The sequence below is a fragment of the Pyrus communis genome, chromosome 1 (genome assembly GCF_041283825.1).
Source record: "Pyrus communis isolate YQ-2024b chromosome 1, ASM4128382v1, whole genome shotgun sequence".
NCBI lineage: Eukaryota > Viridiplantae > Streptophyta > Magnoliopsida > Rosales > Rosaceae > Pyrus > Pyrus communis.
The window spans coordinates 14,566,236-14,589,506 of NC_142565.1; the positions used below are offsets into that span (position 1 = coordinate 14,566,236).

At 39.2% G+C, this 23,271-nt stretch overlaps 1 protein-coding gene and 1 long non-coding RNA gene across 2 annotated transcripts; one reads left to right on the forward strand and one right to left on the reverse strand.

Moving 5' to 3' along the window:
• Positions 1–307: 307 nt before the first annotated feature.
• LOC148699224 (uncharacterized) lies at positions 308–2,260 on the forward strand. The gene is made up of 4 exons (XR_015954994.1): positions 308–465; positions 560–632; positions 1,357–1,421; positions 2,132–2,260. It is a non-coding gene; the product is annotated as an uncharacterized LOC148699224 (long non-coding RNA).
• Positions 2,261–12,010: 9,750 nt separating this feature from the next.
• On the reverse strand, positions 12,011–14,384 carry LOC137719380 (UDP-glucose 6-dehydrogenase 1-like). Its single transcript, XM_068458423.2, has 2 exons — positions 14,031–14,384; positions 12,011–13,691 (listed from the first exon to the last, which is right to left on the reverse strand). Exon 2 carries the CDS (start codon positions 13,660–13,662, stop codon positions 12,217–12,219), a length of 1,446 nt encoding a protein of 481 aa, XP_068314524.1. The 5' UTR covers positions 13,663–13,691; positions 14,031–14,384; the 3' UTR covers positions 12,011–12,216.
• Between the last annotated feature and the right edge of the window lie 8,887 nt (positions 14,385–23,271).

The window sequence follows — 23,271 nt, forward strand, 5'->3', positions numbered from 1 at the left end:
AAAATAGTGTAATAAAATAATATTTAGTTTGAAATATCGGATAAAGAGCAAAATTTTGAAAGATGTCAAAATACCACAAAGGCTATCAAATTCAAATTTTATCTCTTTTGGAGATGCTGTAATAACCCTTACCCAAATAATCTAAAATTTTATTGGGCCAAGCCTAGCCCCCTTTGTGTTAACTAAAGGCCCATGGTTAGGTCCAATGACCCAACCTGTGAGCCCTATCCTATTCCTTCCTTATTTTATGAAAAACTGAGCTTTCTCTCTTTCTCTCTCTAACTCTTGGAAATTTCCACTTTCCCCTCCCTTTTCGAAAACTAAACAAATCCAACAAAATAACCACATATCTAGAATCCTTAGGGCTTGAGGAACTCAACTGTAATCCTGCATGCATCATTAGGACACCTCTGTGCGTTCTGCCATTGAAGCCGAGAGCTTCAAATCTCTGAAACTCCAACACAGGTAAGGCTCGCTGCCCTATTCTATTTTGTTGAGTTGTTCTCAGTCCAAATGGAAGGTTCTAATCTGTGCATGCACTCTATTTTCGTTCTTCCAGAACCCGACGAGAAAATCCGTCAAAGCTCGTACACGAACTCGGCCAATCTCGACCCCATTTGATCCTATTTGTGGTAAAATTCTGTTTCCCTTCTTTTTCAGCATCATTTTTATGATTTAACTTCCTATTTTTATTTAGTTTTAGGTCCAAATCGGAATCGGGATGAATTCCGATCACCATTTTCTGGTGTTTTTCTCCGATCAGCATTGCAGGCCATTTAGGACACCCACAGGCTTTGGGCCCGTAGACCAAAACCCAACCCATTCTATTTCTTTTAATTAATTTCTATTATATATTTTAATGGCCCAAAGGGTCCTTGGGCCGTTTTTATTTAGAAAGGGCTTAAAGCCCGGCCCCGTGTGCGAGGCCTTTGGGCTGTGCTGTGCATGTGTGTGTGTTTGTGTAGCGTGTGTATGTGTGTCCGTGTGAAAGTGTGTGTGTGTGTGTAAGCATGTGTGAGTGTGTGTGGTGCACGTGCGTGCGTGTGTGTGCGCGCGCATGCCGTGCATGTGTGTGTGTTTGTGTAGCGTGTGTATGTGTGTGTCCGTGTGAGTGTGTGCACGTGTGTGCACGTGTGTGTGTGTTGTGCCATGTGTGTGTATGTTTGTGTGGGTTTGGTTTTAAGGCCCAAACCACCCATTTTCACCCTAACCTTTTTTAACCAAAAATCTTAGGACCCAAAAACCCCAAAATCTCTCCTAGGCCAATTTTGACGTTCTGAATCCGTTTTTGGCGTCCATTTCCTGGAATTCTACTGTTTGGGCATAGTTTGATAAATTGTACATTTTTATGCTTAGGTGAACTTGCTAGTGGGGGATTTCCTTAATCCTTTTCCGCACAACTCTGCTGCTACGGAGTATCTGTGAGTGGACCCCTTCAAAAATTACATGATTTCATAGTTTAACTGCATAAATGAAAAGCATGCCTTATGAGTTTATGGATTTATTTTACGTTAAGCATGTTTATTGAAATGTTGATTATCGTCTTATTATTTTGCAAGGAATTAATTGTTGGCCTATATTGAGCTATATTTTAATATATCGTATTTTCTATAAAAACCATGAACTGGTAGACTATATGATGGATGACGATAGGATGCTAGAACATGTTTAGAAACCCTTCTTTATAGTATAGACGACGGATGACTTTATACTATGAAGTGGTTATTTATGAGAGGCGTAACTATTTGTGCATACCTAGAGGACACTATGCAGCCTGGGGCGAGGATCTGGTGTTGGCAGTTAGGCCGGGAGAAATAATCCCTAGCTACGGTCTGAGGGACATGAAGCAGGCATTGGGCCGGGAGTTATATTTATTCAGTGATCTTGCTAGTAGCACACTGCGCTTACGAGATGATCTGTGAGACGATTGATATTTTGATTTCCGCGATGTTTTTCCGCAATATGTCTATTGAGATGTTTTTGGCATGTTAAGGTTTTCAGTAAACCTATCACTTATTGTGCTAGTAGTTTTCTTTGTATAAACTGTGGGGGTTAGTATCTTGATAACTGTTTTATTATTATTGTATATATAAACTTGGTCCACTCACCTTTGTTTTGCGCCCCCATTTAGGTCTTAGAATCGAGGCATACAATCCCGGCGTCAAGGCACTTCAACATCGGCATCTTCGAGCCGTCTTGGTGTAGGACCCACTCCTTTAGTCATTCAATTTTATAGTATTTCTTTTAGTGTTCTAATTAGCTGTATGCTCTGAACACGTTCCTAAATTGTTAATTCATTGTATTTCATTTCATAACCCTTATTTATTTCTTATTCTTAGCTTTTGTATCAATTAATGGCTTTTGTCACCCTCGAGTGTCGACCAGCACGTGTCTATCCTGGTATTAGAGCAATATCAGGGTCGGGGCGTGTCAGATGCTCTAACACGAGAATTTGTTTGTTCTTTTAGATAGTGAAAACATTAATGCAGATAGTAACTCGTCGTCGAGAAAATGCACATGAGGAGTAGGGCGGCCAATTGCCACTTAACTAATTAATGCCATGAATCATGACGGTGATTGGCGGCTGCACCACCTCCACTAGCAATATGTATGCATGTATGTATAGAAGTGGCCAATTTAAATTTTCTGTGTTTCTGTTTTATTTTCAATTAAATTCGACGAAGTACAACTAACTTCTGATTCTATTTGCAATGGGATATCGGTCGATTTATATTATATATTTGGGAATTTTGTGCAAGTACCATCTGAATTTAAAAGGGAAAAATTAGTATCCAGTTTTTAATTATTAATGTTCATTGACTGAGATTTTATTAGTTTCAAATTTTGATTAAAGTCCTTAACATTAATACGATAATAAATTTGAAATTGATTTAAGGTTTTAATACTCACGCCTCTAGTAAACTCCTGAGTTATTTTCAATTCAAACATTTCCAAAATAAAAATAATTAAAAAAAAAAGAATAAGTTTGTACCCATTAGTTTTTCATAAAAATATTCTCAATTTTTTATTCTTAAATGAACCCATTCATATAATTTTTAATTTTTTTTAATCTTCTAAATATACCAATTTGTTATATGCAAAATGTACCATTTTTTTAATATAAAATACACATTTTTTTTTCTTTTTTTTTTAAATATAAAATGTGCCCAATTTTTCACTATAAAATCCATTTTGTTGTAGTCATATTTAGAATAGGAATGTGATTGTGTAAATCTTAGTAGATATGAGAATGTATCTTATATTCCTATTAGGAGTTGATTACCTATTAAATGTTGTAATCCTGAAGAGAAAGGTTTTTACCTATCATACTACTATAAATAAAGGCACAATGGGGTGACACAAACACACCTCACAATTAAATCACTATCTCCTCTCTCTAATTGCCGTCGACCCCCTCTCTCTAAACCCTAAAGATCGTTAAATAAAATAGGCTTACAACACGTTATCAGCACGCTCTTACCAGAAGCTAAGGACTTGACAGATCGTATGAGGCTTTCTTCTACAAAATTCAAAGGCTTATATTTGTTTTTTGCTAATCAGGTACGCTTAAAATAAAAAAGAGATGTGAAACGTCCACGAAGCATGAAAACATTCCCCATGATGCATGAACCCTTCGATGTTTATATTTTCCTTACAATATATATATATATATATATATATATATATATATATATTGTATATGTTCATACATTTGTCAATATATATGTTTGTTTCATGCATTGCGCAATTAAATTGCTATGTGGAATTTGTGAGTCAATGTATATAAAATAAATTAGAAGCAAATCTAGGGTTTGTAAAACCCTACCTATGTCGAAATTTTTTTTTTTAAAATTCTTGGGCACCATGCGACACCACCGCCTCAACACCCATCGTGACACCATGAACCACCGCTGGCTTAAAGCCCAAACAAGTGGACCATAGGGCAGCACCCTTTAGGTTTGTTGCGTTGACCTAGATAACCCAGGCCTTCGACTTGCTTAGATCTCTAGGGCCCGAAGTCCCTTAAACCCATCCAAGAAAACGTGCAACCTTTTCCTGGCCCGTTGTCCCATGGTTTGAGTCTGCCTGTAGCAACGCATAGCACATTGGGCTGTGTCACGCACCCCCGCCTGCTCTTCGTAACTTTGTCTGCTAGGTTGAAGCCTGCCCTAACCTGAACCCAGCCTCCGTTGGGCTCTCCATGAGAACCCCAGGCTAGCATTTTGCTGGGCCTGCTCCCGTGCCTAACTCCCTGGCCTAAATGTTAGTAGCCGTTACTACTGGGCTCCCAGACTTGGCCGGTGGCTTGAAGACCATCCTGAGGGCTGCTTTTGCAGCTGTACCCAACCCGAGCTCTTTTGCTTACGGCACCTAGCCCAAAATTTTGGGCTATGGTATTTTCGACCCAATGCTATTATTTTAGTCTTATTTTGCTTCTCCATTAATCTGATAATGAATCCATAATTATTGACCTGAAGATCACTTTTGGACATTAATGATTCAATAATTTATTTTTATACTTTGAACCGTTGACCTACTTTCGTAGTAACGAAGCTTTCACACTTGAGTTCCCGAAGAAACTCAAACCACTATATTTAAATTAGTATATTGCATTCTGTGTTTCTTGCAGGAACCTCTCATTATGAACTTAATTGTTCATAAAAACTAAATTGAACCTGTAGTTTTCATTCAAAACATACCACATGAAACTTGTAGTTTTCATGCATAAATTAAACCAATACATGTCTATAGAACTTGTATGTTTTACGATATATGTTTACAGCTTACCATATGACTAATCACGTTTTTTCCCTCCATTTTAGGGACATGTCGAACTTGAAGAAGCTCGATTTCTCCACTTTAGAAGTCTTCGGAAGAAACTATCTGAAGTGGGTTCAAGACGTGAAGCTCTATCTAATTGCAAAGGGTATTAGAGCTACCATTGAGGCACTTATTGACAACAAACCTGCTGACTATGCTAAAAAAGCTAATGCAATGATCTTCATTCGAAGACACATCCATGATGTACTGCAGACTGAGTACCTCACTAAGGAGGACCCACGCACCTTCTGGCTTACGCTGGCCGACCGTTTTGATCATCAGAAAGATATATACTTGACTGACACAAGACACGATTGGCAACACCTTTGCTTCCAGGACTTTAAATTCATGAATGAATATAACTCTGAAGTTTGTAGAATCCGTTCACTGTTGAGATTTTGCAAAGTGGAACTAACCAAATCATATCTCCTGGGAAAGACCTATTCGACCATTCATACCACCAATATTGTCTTGCAACAACAATATAGGGAACCGAAATTCACCAAGTTTTCAGATTTGAACTCTGTTTTACTTCTCGTTGAAAAGCAGAACCAGTTTTTGATGAAGAATCATCAAGCTCGACCCACATGCTCGAACGTTGCGCTCGAAGCGCATGCGACCAATTTTAGTAGCCACAATTGATGAAAGAACCGTCGTGGCCGTGGTAATGGGGGGCAAGTGCAACCACAGGCCTAAGTTCAACAAAGTACCGCACTAAAGGAGGAAATGTGACCCAACAGCGTCCACTACTTGTCCCCAAGGCCCTAAGCTTCAAGAACCAGGGAAAAGCTCCTGTTCAGTCAACTTCTACTGAAATGAATATGTGCTATTGATGTGGATCAAAGGATCATTGGTCACGCGTATGCCAAGCTTCCGCTGAGGCTATTGCCAAGTATCATTCCCATCATGAGTCCAACTTTGCACATAGGGATCATCCGGAAGATGCTCCTACATCAATGGAGATATCAAATTTTCAGGAGGCGTCAACTCCTATGGATGAATAAATTAGACATGTTTTTAGGGTGTTTACCCCTAGTGGCTGAACCCACTAGGAGTGGCCGACCCTTCCCCCCTATTTTTCTAGGTTTATTGTTTAATTTTGAACAATTTCTCTAAGTATTTGGAACAATTTGTTTGGTTTTGGTTTGTTTTGAATTATGGATTGTTATTTTGAATGGATATTTCTTGAATTGCTTATTTGAATGAATGGACTTATATTTATGCATGTGACCAATTCAAGCAATTTATTTCTAGGTATGTCTAGTGGGGAAGTTAGTTGTCTGGCAGATAGTGCAACCACGTACACCATCTTACTTGAACGACACTATTTTACTAACTTAATACCCAAGAAAGCTCATTTGACAACCCTCTCAGGCCTATCCAACTTGATTGAAGGATACAGAAATGCCTATATCATGTTGTCCAATGGTACTATCTTAACCATTAAGGAGGCACTCTATTCTCCATGTTCCGAAAGAACGTTGCTGAGTTTTAGAGATATTTGAGATAATCAATATCATATTGAAACCACTAAAGATAATGGTTCTGAATTTCTTTTTATCACTTCGTACGAATATGGTCAGAAGCGTATTCACGAGAAGTTGGAATGTTTGCCGAGTGGGTTGTACATCACAACCATTCGCGGTATAGAAGCCCACAGTGTGGCCGGCCTTATGCCTGAGTTCCAGGACAATTTGTTGCTTTGGCATGACCGTTTGAGACATCCTGGACATGACATGATGCGCCGTATGCTCAAATCATCTCTTGGGCATCGGTTACCTCCCTATATTGGACTCCCGCCATGCAAAGCATGTTCTTTAAGTAAGTTAAGTACTCAACCCTCACTTACAAAGATCATTCATGACCCCCCTAAGTTTCTTCAGAGGATTCAAGGGGACATTTGTGGACCTATCCAACCAACATGCGGACCATTTAGATACTTTATGGTGTTGGTTGATGCATTGACATGATGGTCACATGTTTATTTGTTGTCCACACGCAATGCTGCGTTTGCTAAACTTCTAGCTCAAATCATTAAGCTAATGGCTCACCATCCTGATTATCTGATTAAGTCGATTCGACTAGATAACATTGGAAAGTTTACATCACAAACTTTTGACGATTATTGCATGTCAGTAGGGATTGATGTGGAACATCTTGTACCCCATGTTCACACCCAAAATGGCCTGGCAGAAGCTTTCATAAAGCGCCTTCAATTGATAACTCGAACTTTGGTTATGAGAACCAAACTGTCGGTATCTACCTTGGGCTATGCAATATTGCACGCAACTATGTTGGTCCACCTGAGGCCCACCGCCACTCAACCACATTCGCCGTTACAGTTGGTCACTGGATATAAGCCTAACGTCTCTCATTTATGGGTGTTTGGGTGTGCCATTTATGCGCCAATAGTGTCACCACTATGTACCAAAATGAGTCTTTGGAGAAAAATGGAAATCTATGCCGATTATGATTCACCATCAATTGTTTGCTACTTAGAACCCTTGACAGAGATCTCTTTACCACACGTTTTGTGGATTGTCACTTTGATGTGACAGTCTTCTTGTCATTAGGGGGAGATAAGCATGCCAACGTTCCCGTAAAATGTCGCGAATTGTCCTGGTATACTCTCACTATGTCTCATTTAGATCCTCGCATTGCCTAGTCTAAAACTGAGGTGCGACGAATTATAGATCTTCAAACTATTGCTCAAAGCATGTTAGATGTTTTTAATGATCTAGCAAAGGTGACAAGATCACATATACCTGCTGCAAACGCACCTGCAAGGATAGATGTACCCTGCGTACATCCATAACCCGCCTGGAAAAGCCATACTATCCCCGAAGGTGGGGAGGCCACACGTTCCATGCGGCAAGGTAATTGGCAGCTAGCCAATCATCTACTCTGACCCTGAAGCGTGGCAAATCCCTTGGTTCAAAGGATTTCACAACCCTGAAAGAGGAAAATGGCACCAACTAGTGACGCTAGTTTAAATCAAACCATCGTTCATGTGAAGCCAAAAATAATCACAAGGCGACACGTGGATTTTGGCTTAAAAAGACAAAATTACCCTCAAGACACACCAAGATTCCTTCACTCGAGTAGTGGGCAATCATCCCTCAACCAAGTCAAAAGTGCCCAAAATAGTTAATAATTCAAAACCTATTTCATCCATCCTTAACAAATCCTCTCTACAACTCCCAAATCATTCCTCTTTTATTATATTAATTAGCTAATCAATTAGGAAAATTTTCTATTAATTAGCTAATTAATTGATTTATTATTCAATTATTCCTAATTAGCTACAAATCATGAACCTCACCCAAAATACCAACCAAGTAGCCGATTCTCCTCCTCCTAAAGGGGCCGGCCACACCCCTATAAATACCACCTCATTCTCTCCAAAACTCAATTCCAACTTTCTGACAAAATTCTCTAAATTCTCAAAACACTTTTCTAACTTTGGCATCGGAGGTTCTTCGGCGAAAGCCGCCCCCCCCACCCAAAAAAAATTCATCATGGGCACGTAAGGCTCTTGGCTTGGCCTTGACCTAAGATGTTAGTTTTTTTGTACGTGCAATTTTGTCCAAGAACAAGAAGGAAGAAATTTGCATCCACAAATTGGTCATTTCATTGAAAGTTGAGTCACACACTCGTAGAAGACTCTTGCATCTAAGGTTTTTTGTTTCTTGTTCATTTGTAGATTTTTCATACGTTCTTATTCTAAGAATTTTTATTTCTAAAAATTTGGAAACCACGACAAACAGAACTTCCTACCTTCAAAGATCCGGATCAAATGATGGAGGACAAGATATAGCCTCACCACGACGATCCACGTGGCTCAAAGCAATGGTAAGAAGATCAACTTTGCCACCACGGAGCACTATCACCATGGCAGCCACGGAGACCACTATGGCAGTGGGGAGTCGGCCCGAGCCGCTACCTCAGCAGCACAAGCCTAAGGAGCTGCGGCAGGAGAAGCAGCTCAGCGCGTTCCTGAGCCGAGCTCAAGCTCGACATGCACGCGTGCCACACCCTACTCCCTTGGTGTCCCAAGTAGCCCAAGCTGATCCAAGATCGATCCAACCGTTCTGGCTTCAAATTTATAGGCCGACGATTGAACCGAGGGTATTTTCACCCAATTTTCTCCGGCTCGCGGAGGAGCGTGCACTCTCAGTTAGGCCCACGGATGAACATAAACTCACGGTTGGGGCCACACTCAGATAATTAACATGAGCAGTCTTCCAGGTGAAGTGTGCATTTGCGGTAAGGCTCGCAAGGAGCATTATCCACCTCACATTGAAGTCGGCAGCATAGTGGACAGAGAGCATAGAGAAGTAGTCACTCAATCCGACTTAAGTTCAACTAACAGTCTGCGAGTTACCCGCTTGCCTGCTAAGAATATACCACATGCACTGTAGCTACTTTATAGACGAGCCGAACACATTGAAGAGCATCCTAGACCACCATGTCACGTCTGGGGGTAACCGAGAGCTTCGCTACCCTAACAAAAGTAAGTTTAGGAAGAAGTAGAGAGGCTCCCGACTGAGCGATTGCACAATTTCCAGCGCAACGAAGCTACTGACAAAGCGCTTTGATGAGACATGACCAACATAAGCGGGTTATCTTTCAATGACAAAATCGAGCAGATAGGACTATCCTGCATAAATTGTCTGAAACAAGGCGATCATAAATAAAAGCACTTTGGTTTAAAGAGATGATAATTGGCATAATGGCTTTCATGCGATTCACCAACATCTTTGAGGTAAGCTTGTAAAGAACATTGCATAAACTTATGGCTGGAGCTGGGACATCTTGGAAGGCCGAAACAGTTTAGGAATCAGAGTAGTGCAAAATTGATCTTGCAAAGGATCTGACCAGATTCCAGAAAAGAGATGATGGCAACGGACATACGACTTTGACAATTGCCCAATATTTCTGGAAAAACAAAAGTGGTATACCATCCAGCTCTGGAGAAGTGAACAGTTGCATCTAAAAAAGAGCAATCTTCACTTTATCCATGGTGAAAGGGGCGTTAAGTTCACTGTTCATCTCCTCAGAGATTTTTTCGATCAATAGCATCTATGATGACTTAAGAGTTCCCAGCATGACTGGAGAAAATATCAGAGAAATAATTAGTCACCACGGATTCAATCCCCCTTAGGTTAACGTGTCATCTCCCCTGATCGTCTTGGTGTTTTACAATTCGGTTCTTAGCCATAATACCTACATTTGCACTTCGCCGTCCTTCAGCCATAATACCTGCAAGCGTTGACACCAAAATACCTCTTCATGGGATCGAAGCTCGTCAAGCTTACTCAACAAGGTGGCACGTTCAGTCATGATCACATCTGTGCATGGATGAGCTTACTCAACAAGGTGGCACGAACCTCTTCAACAACAATCAGGCAGGATTTGAAAGTACCCTTGTTCCACTTGAGAAGAGCAACACGAACGGCCTTACTTTTTTCACTAATGCAGAACATGGGAATGCCCATAACGAGATGTGTCCAAACCCTGCAAATGATCTTTTCATAACCATCATTCTTCGTCCCACATTCCTCGAATCGGAACAAACACCGAGGTCATCGTGGGTCAGGAGGGCATCACAAATCTCAACCAGAATGGGAATGTGGTCAAAGTTGCTAGGCTTGAGATGAGTGACACAAGAATGGGAGAATCGCAGAAGCCACTCTGAGCAAGTTTAATTCCCCTATTTCGAGAGGTCATCCATGTGAACTTATCCCCAGGGAAGCCCAAGTTCGGAAGATTGCAGTCGGAGATGGCCTCACAAAAATCTAGGATTTAGCCAATTGGATGGAGATTCCCCCCTTCCTTTTCCTCCAAACGAAGTATCTCATTAAAGTCTCCGCCGCAAAGCCAAGGGAGTCGGGATGAGGCAGCAAGAGATAGGAGAATATGCCAGGATTGGGTACGCCCAGAGGGAGAAGGATGACCGTAGAATCCGGTTAAATGCCAATGGACCGCATCACCAATATAATCAACGGTTCATCATGAATATCCTATTTGGTACCTAAACCGTTGATTTATTTGATGCATTTAAATCACTAAACGATATCGAATTCAAATGATTTTGTAGGGATGATCTTTAAACAATGATTAAGAGATTGAAAGGTTCTAATTATGAAATTTTTATGATAAAAATACATTGTTTGCAAGTAGAGAAATGAGTTCATCCCCCATGGGAGAATGCAAGTATTATCCTTATTTTATTATACAAACTTGTCTATATAATCCTCTCTCCTTCTCACATGCAATAGAGTTGGTCATTTTACAGTTTGTGCTTGATGATTTTCATGACTTGAAAACAACCATTGTTGCATATAGAGTTTGAGAGAAATTTAGAAATTTGCTTTACCTCAAATACTTGAGTCGTCCGGTCCGTAAGATGAGTAAGAGTTGTACTAGCCTCTCGGCCCCTGCTCATCCATCAATATTCACTCATAACATTAGGAGGTTTCGAGAGTTAGAGGATCTCTTCCTTGAAATCTTCTCGAGGTGGATCAAACAAGAACCTTTGTCTTGAAAAGGGCTAATCAGAACACCATTCTTGGGTTGAAGATTCGCTCCAGAGGTTGTATCTAACCTTTGTTCTTCTTCAATTTAAAAATATATACATATATACACACATGTATGCACAATCTCTAAATCAAAGATCATGAAAAATAGGATTTAAGTTTTAAATTATAAAAGGCATAAAACCATTCCTCCGTTGTGAGAAATAGGCATGCAATTGTAGTTTTGGTTTGAAACCAACCGATGCATGTCATTTCAGGGAGAAAATGATGAGACCCAATTATATTAGGTTAGAGCCCAAATGAAGGCCCCCTTGAAGTCCCTCGTATATCTATCGTACTTCCTTTGTATTTTCTATATATTTCGTTAGGCTGATCTGAGTTGTATTCATCGAAGGCGCAAAACATGGAGTAATTAAGTTATGTTTATTCACATGATTCGAGAATTATGGCAATTTTTTGAAAAACTTGTAATAATAGGTCAACTATTTCTCTAGCTTGCAACTTGTATTCAATTTTGGGTTTCATTTATAAGTTAAAAAGTAGGTGGGTTTATGTTTATGAAAAGGACTTATATGTCTAAAGAACCCAATTTTCAATTTCAATCATATCACATTCAACTCAGGTATCTCTGACAACGTAAGGTTTGGAGGTTTCCTTCAGAAAGCTAATGACCAGAAAAGAGCTCAGGTCTATATTGTGATTGATCTGCAGTGCGAGATTCTACAATCAAATTGATTACATGAAAAAAAATTATTGACCTTGAAAAAATGAACTCTAAACAAAGAAAAATTACATTTGGAAAATGGACATTATTTCCTCATCTGCGACTTGATGTGGTTGAGCAGCAGTTATAGTTTTATGCGACAGCAGGCATGTCCTTGAGCCATGCATCCAAGGGCTTACCAATTGAAAAGACAATGAAGCCAATTTCGCGCAGTTTATCTACATCAATAACATGCCTACCGTCGAAAATGAATGCCGGTTTCTGCATATTCTCATATATCTTGTTGTAATCGAGAGTCTTGAACTCATCCCATTCAGTCAGAATGCAAATACCATGGGCACCCTTTGTTGCCGCGTAGGCATCCGAGACCATACTCACTTTCTCCAGAGTACTGCTGCTGCTCATTGGTTGCAGGTGCATCGGGTGATCCCAATCGAACTTTCTCATAGTCAGTTCCCTGCTGATCTGGTCCTCGGTCACCTGTGGATCATATATGCTCAGTTCGGCCTTGTCAATCAACAACCCCTTGCACACATCAACTGCTGGGGTCTCCCTTGTGTCACCAGTATCTTTCTTGAAGGCAAACCCTAGTATTGCTATCTTCTTTGTCGACACAGTGTTGAACATGGATGCAACTACACGATTCACAAACCGGCTCTTTTGGTACTCATTGATCTTCACAACCTGTTTCCAGTACTCTGCTACCTCCGGAAGACCATTGCATTCGCAAATGTAAACAAGATTCAGGATGTCCTTCTGGAAGCAGGATCCCCCAAAACCGACACTCGCGTTAAGGAACTTGGGGCCTATCCTAGTGTCCATACCAATAGCGTGCGAAACCTGTGTAACATTTGCCCCAGTAGCCTCACAAAGCGCAGACATGGCGTTGACAGACGATATTCTCTGTGCCAAGAATGCATTCGCAGCAAGCTTGGAGAGCTCTGCAGACCAAAGATTGGTGGTTAGGATACGGTCTTCAGGAACCCACTGAGCATAAATATCCTTCAATGCTTTGATGGCCTTCTGGCCTTCAGCGGTTTCCCTGCCACCAATGAGGACCCGGTCCGGTTTAAAAAGATCTTCAATTGCAGTTCCTTCGGCAAGGAATTCAGGGTTTGAGAGGATCTGGAATTTGATTCCCTTGCCGTTGTGGGTCAAAATTTTTTCTATTGCCTCGGCTGTTTTCACAGGGACGGTGGATTTTTCGACAACAACTTTACTGGACTCGGAGACATCGGCAATCATTCGAGCAGCACTCTCCCAATATGTCAAATCTGCAGCTTTGCCTGCTCCGAGACCTGTAGTTTTGGTCGGGGTGTTGACAGAGACAAATACTATATCAGCTTCCTTGACGTGCTTCTTCACATCAGTGCTGAAGAAGAGGTTCTTGCCGCGGCACTGCTTCACGACGTCGTCGAGGCCGGGTTCATAAATGGGAAGTTGCTCACTGTTCCAAGCTGCAATCCGTTTATCCCAGATGTCAACGACGGCTACTTCAACGGACGGGCACTTGAGTGCAATCACTGCCATTGTAGGGCCCCCAACATATCCAGCACCAATGCAACATATCTTCACCATTTTCGTTTCACTCTATAACCAATGCAAATCTGCAATGCAACAGTAGTTATTACTTTATATATACCCAATGGTATGCCATGGCATGCATAATTATCATGTACCACAGTAACAGATGAAACGGCAAAGATTCACGTATGTTGCACTTGCATGGTAACAACAGTTTAACCAAACCCAGTTTGCATATCTAGACTCTTTCGCCTCGTCCTATTCCTGGCATCCCAGATCTAGAATTTTATGCCCCAATAATTGATGATATTTTTTGGTTATTTTCAAATGAACACCTAAAATTTTAAAGTAAACCAAGGAACAAAATGAGATGTAGGAAAATGCTGGTAGATTACCATAGAATAGAGAAATAAAAATGTTACCAGAAAAGCTTTAAGCTCGATGATCGTGTGTGTGGCGTCCAATAACACTAAATACACACTTGCCTGCGATTGCTGATTGCTGCGACGAGACGAGAATAAACGACCCTTTCTTTTTCTTTCTTGTGGTAAGTTGTGATAAAGTAAGGAGCTGATGATAAATGATAATAATAGAGGAGGGCCTTTTTTTTCTGTGTCCACTCAAAAATACCGGGCCTTTACTCTCTCTGAACCTCTCACTCTCAAACTAGAGGAAACAAAAGTCAGTCGGAGAGAGAGAGAGAGAGAGAGCGTGTTTTTTGGAGAGACCATGGATGGCAATGGTCTTTTTGATCTGATCCTATTCTTTCTCCCGCCACTCGCTCCGTCCTTCCCAATCCCAATAAATAGCGAAGCAAGAAAATAAATATCACATAGAAAAGTACAGTTTTTCTTCCATAGTACCTAATAGTGGAGTTTGGGAAAATTATTTTGCGTAAAATAAACTACTGAATCTTCGAAAATTCATGGACCATTTTATGGACATAACAACCAAGATCACTAGTAATCATCATGAGTCTCTGACCCTTTGGTCATTGGAAGGAAAAAATGTCTGCCTGTAGGATTCGTCGAATCTCAAGGGGTTCTGATGAGGCGAAATGATAATGCTAGTCAAATTAAATTTTGAAAACTAAAAGATATGAAAGTTGATTGGTTTATTACTTAAGAGTTGATAAACATGCTCATTCTTATTGGTGACACATCATTTAGTTTGTAAATTTAGTCTAAAAATTTAGTCTCTCTAGCATTATCCGAGACGGAAAGTTGATCCATATCAATATACGTAAATTGATTGGCTGAAGTTGAACCAACTAATACGAAAACATGCAAGGAAGTTAATGAAGAAAAGGGTAATGCTAGGGAGACTAAATATATAAACTAAATTTTGTAAATTGAATAACATGGAAGTTGATGATTGGATTATTACTTTTGTTATTTTTTTTAGCAAAATGATATTAATATTATCTACACTAAGGGGGTCAGTGAATGGGTTAAGCCTTACAATGGGCTAGTAATAATATTATTCAAAATTGTCTTTAGTGATGATTGAATTATTACTTTAAGTGTTGATTAACGTGTTTATTTCTTATTGGTGACATATCATTTAGTTTTCAAATTTAGTCTATAAATTTAGTCAACTCAGCATTTGGGTTCCATCATAAAACTAATTGGCGGAATTCCATCATAAAATCAATATCATAAAGAAAGTTGAGTTTTACCATAAAACAAGCTGACTATACGAAGAATATCCAACAACTTATAGCCACTTAGTACTACGGTCTTGTAGTATTCATTTTCACTTATATGGAAGAGGTCTTAGATTCGATTCTTACCAAAAGTGAAATTAAACCACATTATTGCTAGCCCATTGTAAGGTTAAGTTGACCGCCTCCTCTTTAGTATAGATAATATCATTTGTTCAAAAACAAAAACAACTTATAAGAACATGCAATATCTCTTCTCTCATTAATGTAGGATTTCATTCTCAACACGTTCTCTCACATAAGGTGAATTTTCAAGTCTAATAAATGAACAACATAATTCGAATGACGTGGAACATATGTGAGCGTTCAACTTCATATTTAAAACAACTCGCTCTGATAATTTCCTACTTTGGGGGAGTGTGACGGTTTCATTGCACGGGGTCTCAAAATTTAACGGCCACCAGAATAGTTTTATATTGAAAGTAGTAATATATAAAATAATATTATATAAGGGACACTAGGCCCATAAGCCACAAGACTACACGCCTATAAACCATCAATTCCGTACAAAATTACATACAATTTTATAAAGCAATCATGCCTCGCTTTTTTCTTAATTCTCACGCCAATCAAAGTCCACTTCTCTCTCAAACGCCTCCACCCCGCGCTGCCGCTTTTGTATTTCCCCTCTCCACTGCTTTTTTTTTTGTTCTTTTTTTTCTCATGAATCATTAAATCCTAATTCATAATTTCATGCGCGAGAGACATTTTCAAATTATGAATGATAATCACATGGTCAAAGTTATGCATAAACTTTAGATTTATATGCAACCGTCGATTGTTATTCTCATCAAATTTCGTTTCATTCTTTTTTTTTGGAAAACATGAATTTTAATGGATGTAAAAAACGAATGGTTTGAATCATTTATATCTTACATTCCGATATTTTAAGGTTAAATGAAATATCAGTTGATGTTATATAGTTTTGAGAGACTTTATAAACTCCGAGCAATATTTTCAGTAAAACTCTGACCGTAATTTCAACGATCCGAACCATTCATCTTTCTGCATCCTCTAAAAGATCATGTTTAAAAAAATTTTAACAAAAAAATCTGAAAAAAAAAACAAAACAAAACAAAATATGGTGAGAAGAATGGAGCGTATATGTAAACAACAATCAACGGTTAAATTTTGATCTATATTTTATATAATGATAGTGGCGAATTTTGAAGTTGAAACCATTACGAAAGTTGAAAACCTTTACATCACCAGCATTTATATAAATTTTTTTCACACTTCTACATTAATTAATATTTATGTGATACTTGAAAGACAAATTTATTTTTATAAGTAATACGTATATGACAATGTGATACACACACACACACACACACACACACACTAATTTAGTATTATGTTTTTCATTTGATTATTTATTGGTTTAATACATATTTTCTTTAATGGCTAAGGGGTCAAGTCAGGTTACCTTTTAATATTAACGGGCCAAGTTCGGATCCAGTTATATTACTCGTTTATTTTAACAGGTATTACACAATACGACTTGTTAAGATATCGGGTATGACACGAAAAGAACACGAACATGAAAAACAAGACATGAATATCAGGTTTATAGAGAGGAAGGGAGAGGAGAGATAAACATGATAAAGAGAGAGAAGGGGAGAGACACATGATAGAAAATAGGTAGAGAAGAGAGTAGATAAGGATGAGAGACAGGAGGAAATAAGGAATAAAGTGAAGAGATAATGGTATAATAACTATTTTCTACACTAGCGTAAACCCATGTCACTACTACAAAAGTACCCGGTAGTATCACTTTAAAAAAAACTACAAGAAAAGCCTATTTATGTCGGATATTAACAAAAAATCCGACAAAAATTCATGTAATGTAGGATAAAAGAACCGAAAGCATTGCTTGCGTCACCAAAAAGCTTTTGCTATCGAATATGACTCTTAATCCACCAAGAAAAAGGAAGGCCAATTAAACAAATGAAGCAAAATGGTGTCGGATACAACCGACACTACCATTCCCATCAGATACAACCGACAATAAATACTAAAAATGCCCTCACAAGGACAATTTTGTTGTCCCTAACCGACAGAAAAGATATTAATAATATAAAAAAATTATAAAAACAACAATTTAAATAAACATAAACAAAACTAATAATTGAATAAATAATACTAAACAAAACTAATCATTATTCACCTTAATATTATTCATATATATAAAAGTTCGTTAAGTATTTTTATAATCTTTTACTAATTATACAATTGGTAAGAAAAAAAATATATACCTACATTCGACTTCTTTTTCATCTTCCTTAATCAAGCTCCAATCCTTCGTCAAAGGAAAAATATACAATTTAGGATTCCACAGCTCCTAGTTCTCCGTTGAGGCATTGCTCCTTGTTAATAACAAAAAAACATTTGTGATGCATATTTACAAAAACAAAACCTGCATAAAAGCTCTAAACAAAGACCAATTTTCAATTTATGCATTATACTTGATAAGGTATCTCAAGTCAAGATTCAAAATACAAGCTCAATTTAATAACATAATCAAAATTTAAAACACAAACTGAACGTAATATAAATAATTTAAAACAAACTGGTTTCAGAATGTTGCTCCTCAAATTGGTCATGCATGATGATTGAAGCGAGAAGGAGAAGGGGACAAGAGAAAGAGAAGGAAACAAGAAGGAGAGGAGAAGGAAAGGGGAAAGAATGGGGAAGGGAGAAGGCAGCAGCATAAGGGGTTTTATTTTGTAGAATTGGTATTACTGTTGGTTAAAACCAACAACAATATGTTTCTATAAAAAAAAATATAAAAAAACTTATCCGACACACTTTCCTATTGCCATCGGATATAACTGACAACACTAAGAATGGTAGGAAATATCCCTCCCAAAAAAATTGTCATGATTTAAAAAAATAAAATAATAATTGTTTGGTTTAATAACTAAATAATACGTATTTAAATAGAATACATTTTTTTTAAATAAATAAATAATTGTTTGGTTTAATAGATAATACGTATTTAAATAGAAAATAACTCACGTAAAATATGCGATAAAGAAACAAAAAGATAATTTTGTACAATGAAAATGTCATCACACAAACTAAATATTGTCTAATCAATACTTCAAAAACAAAAAAAAAATTTGCACAAATTACTTTTCCCACTTCAAAATTTAGGCACAAATTTAACAGAAATGTGCATTCTACAAAACTAGTTTCAATAATCTAACCATCAAACTTGTTTGTATATACTACAAGATCACATACATAAAAAATCACAAAAAAAAAAAAAAAAAAAAAGTCAGAAATTAGGTAACAGAACAAAAAATTTCAACGATTATATACGAAAAAATCACAATCTAACGGTTATTTTAGCTCTGATTTTGATGATTTTTTACAGCTACACTCCGCGACCTTATAAGAATGCAATGAACAAATTCGATCTTCAATTTAAAATATTTACACTAGTAGATACCACAAATCTTCTTTATACTTAATGGAAGTATAACATTAACTCATAAGTGTTAGTTTAATCTACTGTTTTGATGCGATACTCATTCTACAAAACTAGTTTCAACTATCCAACCGTCAAACTTGTTTGTATACACTTCGAGATCGCATACGTAAAAAATTGCAAAAAAAAAAACATTCATAGATTAGGCAGTGGAATAAAAGTTTTCGATGGTTATAAACGAAAATCACAATTTAACAGTTATTTTAGCTCCTATTTTGATGATTTTTTACATCTACGCTCCTCGACCCTATAAGAATGCAATGAACAAATTCGATCTTCAATTTAAAATATTTATACTAGTGGATACCACAAAATCTTATTATACTTAATGGAAGTATTGTGGATGCAAATTTCTTCCTCCTTGATCTTGGACAAAATTCCACCTACAAAACAATTAACACCTTTGGTCAAGGCCAAGAGTCTCACGCGCCCACAATGAATTTGGGGGGGAGGGGGGGCGCTTTGGCCGAAGAACCTCTGATGCCAAAGTTAGAATTTAGAGAGAAAGTGTTTGACAATTAAGGGATTAATTAGGTAATTAACCCATTAATTAGTCAATTATTATGTTTTTAGAAGGAATGTTTTAGGAATTATGGCATGAATAAATTATTTAACTAATTGATTAGCCAAATAATGAAGTAGAAAATATGTGGAATGAGATAGGTTTTGGGAATTACCTTGTAGATGGGACTTGATGAAATAGGTTTTGAATTGTTACCTATTTTGGGCACTTTCGACTTTATTGCGGGATGATTGCCCATTGTTCGCGCGAAGGAATCCCATCATGCCTCAAGGGTATTTTTGTCCTCTTCTGTCCAAAAATCCACGTGTTGCCTAGTGAATATTTTTGGCTCCACAAATGCCCCCACCACCTATTGGGCTGCTCGTACGAAAGGGCAGCAGGTGTAGAGATCTTCTTGCTTTAGGAAACGTAGGATTGTTTCCTATTTTGATGTTGATTCTCTCTTTAATAGGAAATTAGATCCTTCTAGGAAAGGGAGAGAGAGCAATTTATTCTACCCTACAAGAGAGAGAGAGCTTAGAGGATATTTGTTCCCCCTCCTCTAGCAATCTTCTACATCTTGCTTGTGCAAAGGATTGTCTTTCGTTGCTTTCTTGTCTTCTCCGCGCCACACCAAGGTAAGAAAAAAATTAATTTTCCTTGTCTTCTCCTTGGATAGTGTTGTCATGGGGCAACCGTTGGGGTGGTGCGGCACGTCGGCTGGCAGGGGCCAAAAGTCAGTTTGGCATGGGTTGAGGAGGTGTTGTGGCAGAGACCACTGCTTAGGTTGCTCGGCTTGGCTAGAGCCAAGGGTAACTTGCGCGGCTAGGGCCGCGGATTGAGGTGTTGAGGTGCAATGCTAGGTGAGTCACATGACTCATGTCTTCTGGCTTTTTGGACCTGATGGAGGCCAGACTTGCGATTGAGAGAGATGAGGAGGTCGAGGGCCTCATGGGCTGTTGGAATACAGGGTATGCAGGTCTCCTGCCTGCTGGTCTGAGAGAAAAAATGATGCTTAGGTCTCTTTGCCGGGAGAAATGTAGGTTGCTCTATCGAGAAAAGGTAAAGAAGATCAAGGTGGAAGAAATTTTCCCCGTTTGCTCAAGAGATGCTGGTTAAGAAAAAACTAAAGACTTCCTCCGCTGCTTGTGAGGGCCCACCTACTGTCGAGAGGCCTGTGATTGACATGACTGCTTCTAATAGGAAAAAAAATATGAGGCTGCTAGATCTAAGCCTGTGGCGCTTGCTATGTCGAGTATGGCTAATTCGATTGTTGATAGTATTACTCAGTATAAAGGTCTTGTCATGCCCCTAGTGCCGAAGGATGTGCCAAGACGTCCGTTAAGAGCTAAGTCCGGTTCTCATTCGGAAAAACTTGCTATTATGAAGAGCAATAAGGTGGACTCTGTTGCTAAAGTGGTGCTAAGGCTCACTTCCTCTATTGTTGAGACTGATTCGCCTGCTGGGAAGGAGGAGACTGCTCGTGTGGGCGGCTATGAAAAATCCACTAAGCCTGCTTCTAGGAAGGCTGCTGAGATCTGTGTGCTCTTGAAACCAGATCTACTTGAAGACATGGATGCATATGCCAAGTTTGTTGATGGCGTTAGAAAGGTTTGTTTACCCAAGTTCCTTTGTGAAGCATACGACCCAATATAGAAGGACTGATCTGCTTGCTATGATGCATATATAACAAGGATGCCAAGGAGGTGATGAAGACTATGGCAGCTAAAGCTTATTCCTCGCCCGAGGAGATCAAGAGGTTGGACTTTGAGCTTGTTGCTTTGAAGGGGTCTAATATTTTTGCCCTCACTTCTCTGCAGCTTGAGACCACTCGCCAAGAGATCATTGTCTTGAAGACTAGGCTTGACGCGATCCAAGTTAAGTATGAAAGTGTAGAAAAGGAGATTGGATGTTACATACCTCAGATTCAAGATCTTGAGTTTGCAGTTTCTGAGCTTTATTTCGCTGCTTATGGAAAGGATGAAGGGTTGATTGCTGCTTATAATCAAGTGATCTACTTCAAGATAATCGTCGATAGCCTTGAACCCCAATTGTTGGAACTTCAAGGTGTATTGAAGATCAACGAAAGTTTGAAGAAGGAAATGGATAAGTTGCAGCACGTCCGTGTTGGTCTGCTCGAGGAGAATGAGCAACTGAAGGGTGAGAATAATAGGCTTGAGGTTTCGAGACATTCTCTATTTCTCCAGACGACTTGCTTGTTTTTACTTTTGAGGCTTCCATTGGTGAAATAGTTGAAGAAGTTAGTACCCAGGCTAGGGCAGTCGGGGGTGAAACGCTGGATGATGCCGTTGCTAAGAGCGTCACTGCTGCTAAATGTGTGGTAACCGAGTAGTCGTGGGATGTCCAAGCTGCTGGAGTGTAGTATTCTAGGTAGCCTTTAGGATTTTCTTTGTTTTTCCTTGTAGCTCTTGTTTTTCTTGAACTCTTTTGGCCTTTTCAAGTTGTTTATAAACATTATTCCTTCGCTTTCTTCATCTTCGCTTCTTTTGTTCATGCTCTAACCTTTAGACTTTATAGACCAATGGTAGGAATGCTACTTTTCTATAAGCAGAAAGGCCTGCGTAGTCTATGCAGTGGTAGGTGTTGGTATAGAAATTTACAAAGTTGCTAGCCATAGGGTTGGCAGCCGGATCCCTTACTTACAGAAGCAGACAAATCCACGTAACCATTAGGCTGTTAACCTTGGTTTTCTCCAATTCTGTAGGTTGCGTAGCAAGTATCACAACACTTTAGGACTTAGTGTAAGTTGTTCCACGCTTGGCAGAGGTGAAGCTTATCCACTACGTAGCATGTCGACAGTGGATAAAGCTTCGTATATGCATGTTAGCTTGTTTAACCTTTCACAAGAATGTGCGGTTGTATAATTCTAGCATAGCTTTACTGCTCGAATGGCAAGCCGTAAGCAGTCTTCTGGAAACCGTAGGCTACCTTAGTGTACTAAGTAGCAGCTTTAGGGTTCTAGGGCAGTAGTCCATTGGATGTATTGCGTAATGTGCCTCCTCTGTCTCTGGGGCCCGATTCCCTATGAATTAGGCCAAGAGACCCAAAATCCTTCAGTTAGCTAAGCCTTGAAAAAGACCATTGTGGCTACTTCTAGGAATCCCAGCACAAGCCATCGTGCATGTAGTTATACTAGGGCAGCTAGGCTCATCCATGTCTGGATATTTGGAGTGTAGAATTTATCCTTCCATCTTGGAGAGCTGACCCATGTAAGTGTCGGGGAATTGGTTTACCCTCTCGCACTAGAGAGCATGGTTGGTCCCTCGAGATGAGACGTCATTCCTACGATGAGTCCCTAAGAAGGGCGCGATCCTCTTTTGAAGTGTAAGAGTGACCAGTTGTTGTAAGCATGCAGCTGAGCCAAGTTGTGATTACTTCTGAATTCCTCATTGAAAAACGAGTGAAACGAACGAGAACTTAGCTATAAGGTAGGAACTGCATAACAACTGGATAGTCCTCGGCTTGTGAAGTGTTTCTCGTCGAGCTGCTTGAGTCTTCGGGCTTTGATGTAGTGGGAGGTCACACATGGTACTTCCTCAGATGTAGGCGCTCCACTGTTTTTCGATCTTTTTGTCATTTCATGATGGTAAGGGTGTAATTACTTTTGCCGCCTACTCTGCTGATCTTGTACGGACCTTTCCAGATAGGATCCATCTTTTTGGAGCCTTTTCTTTGGGCAATGATGAAGGCTTTTCTTAGGACTAGATCTTCGGGCTGGAATTGTCGGATCTTGGCCCTTTTGTTGTAATTGGAGAAAAGCTATTGCTGGTAGGCTGCGATACGGGTGATGGTCTGCTCGTGCTTCTCCTTTGCCAGATCTAAGCTTATGGCCATCTCCTTACTGTTATGCTCAATGATTGGTAGTAGAGCGGTGATACTTGACTTGATGACATTGGGATGAATGATTGCTTCTGAGCCAAATAC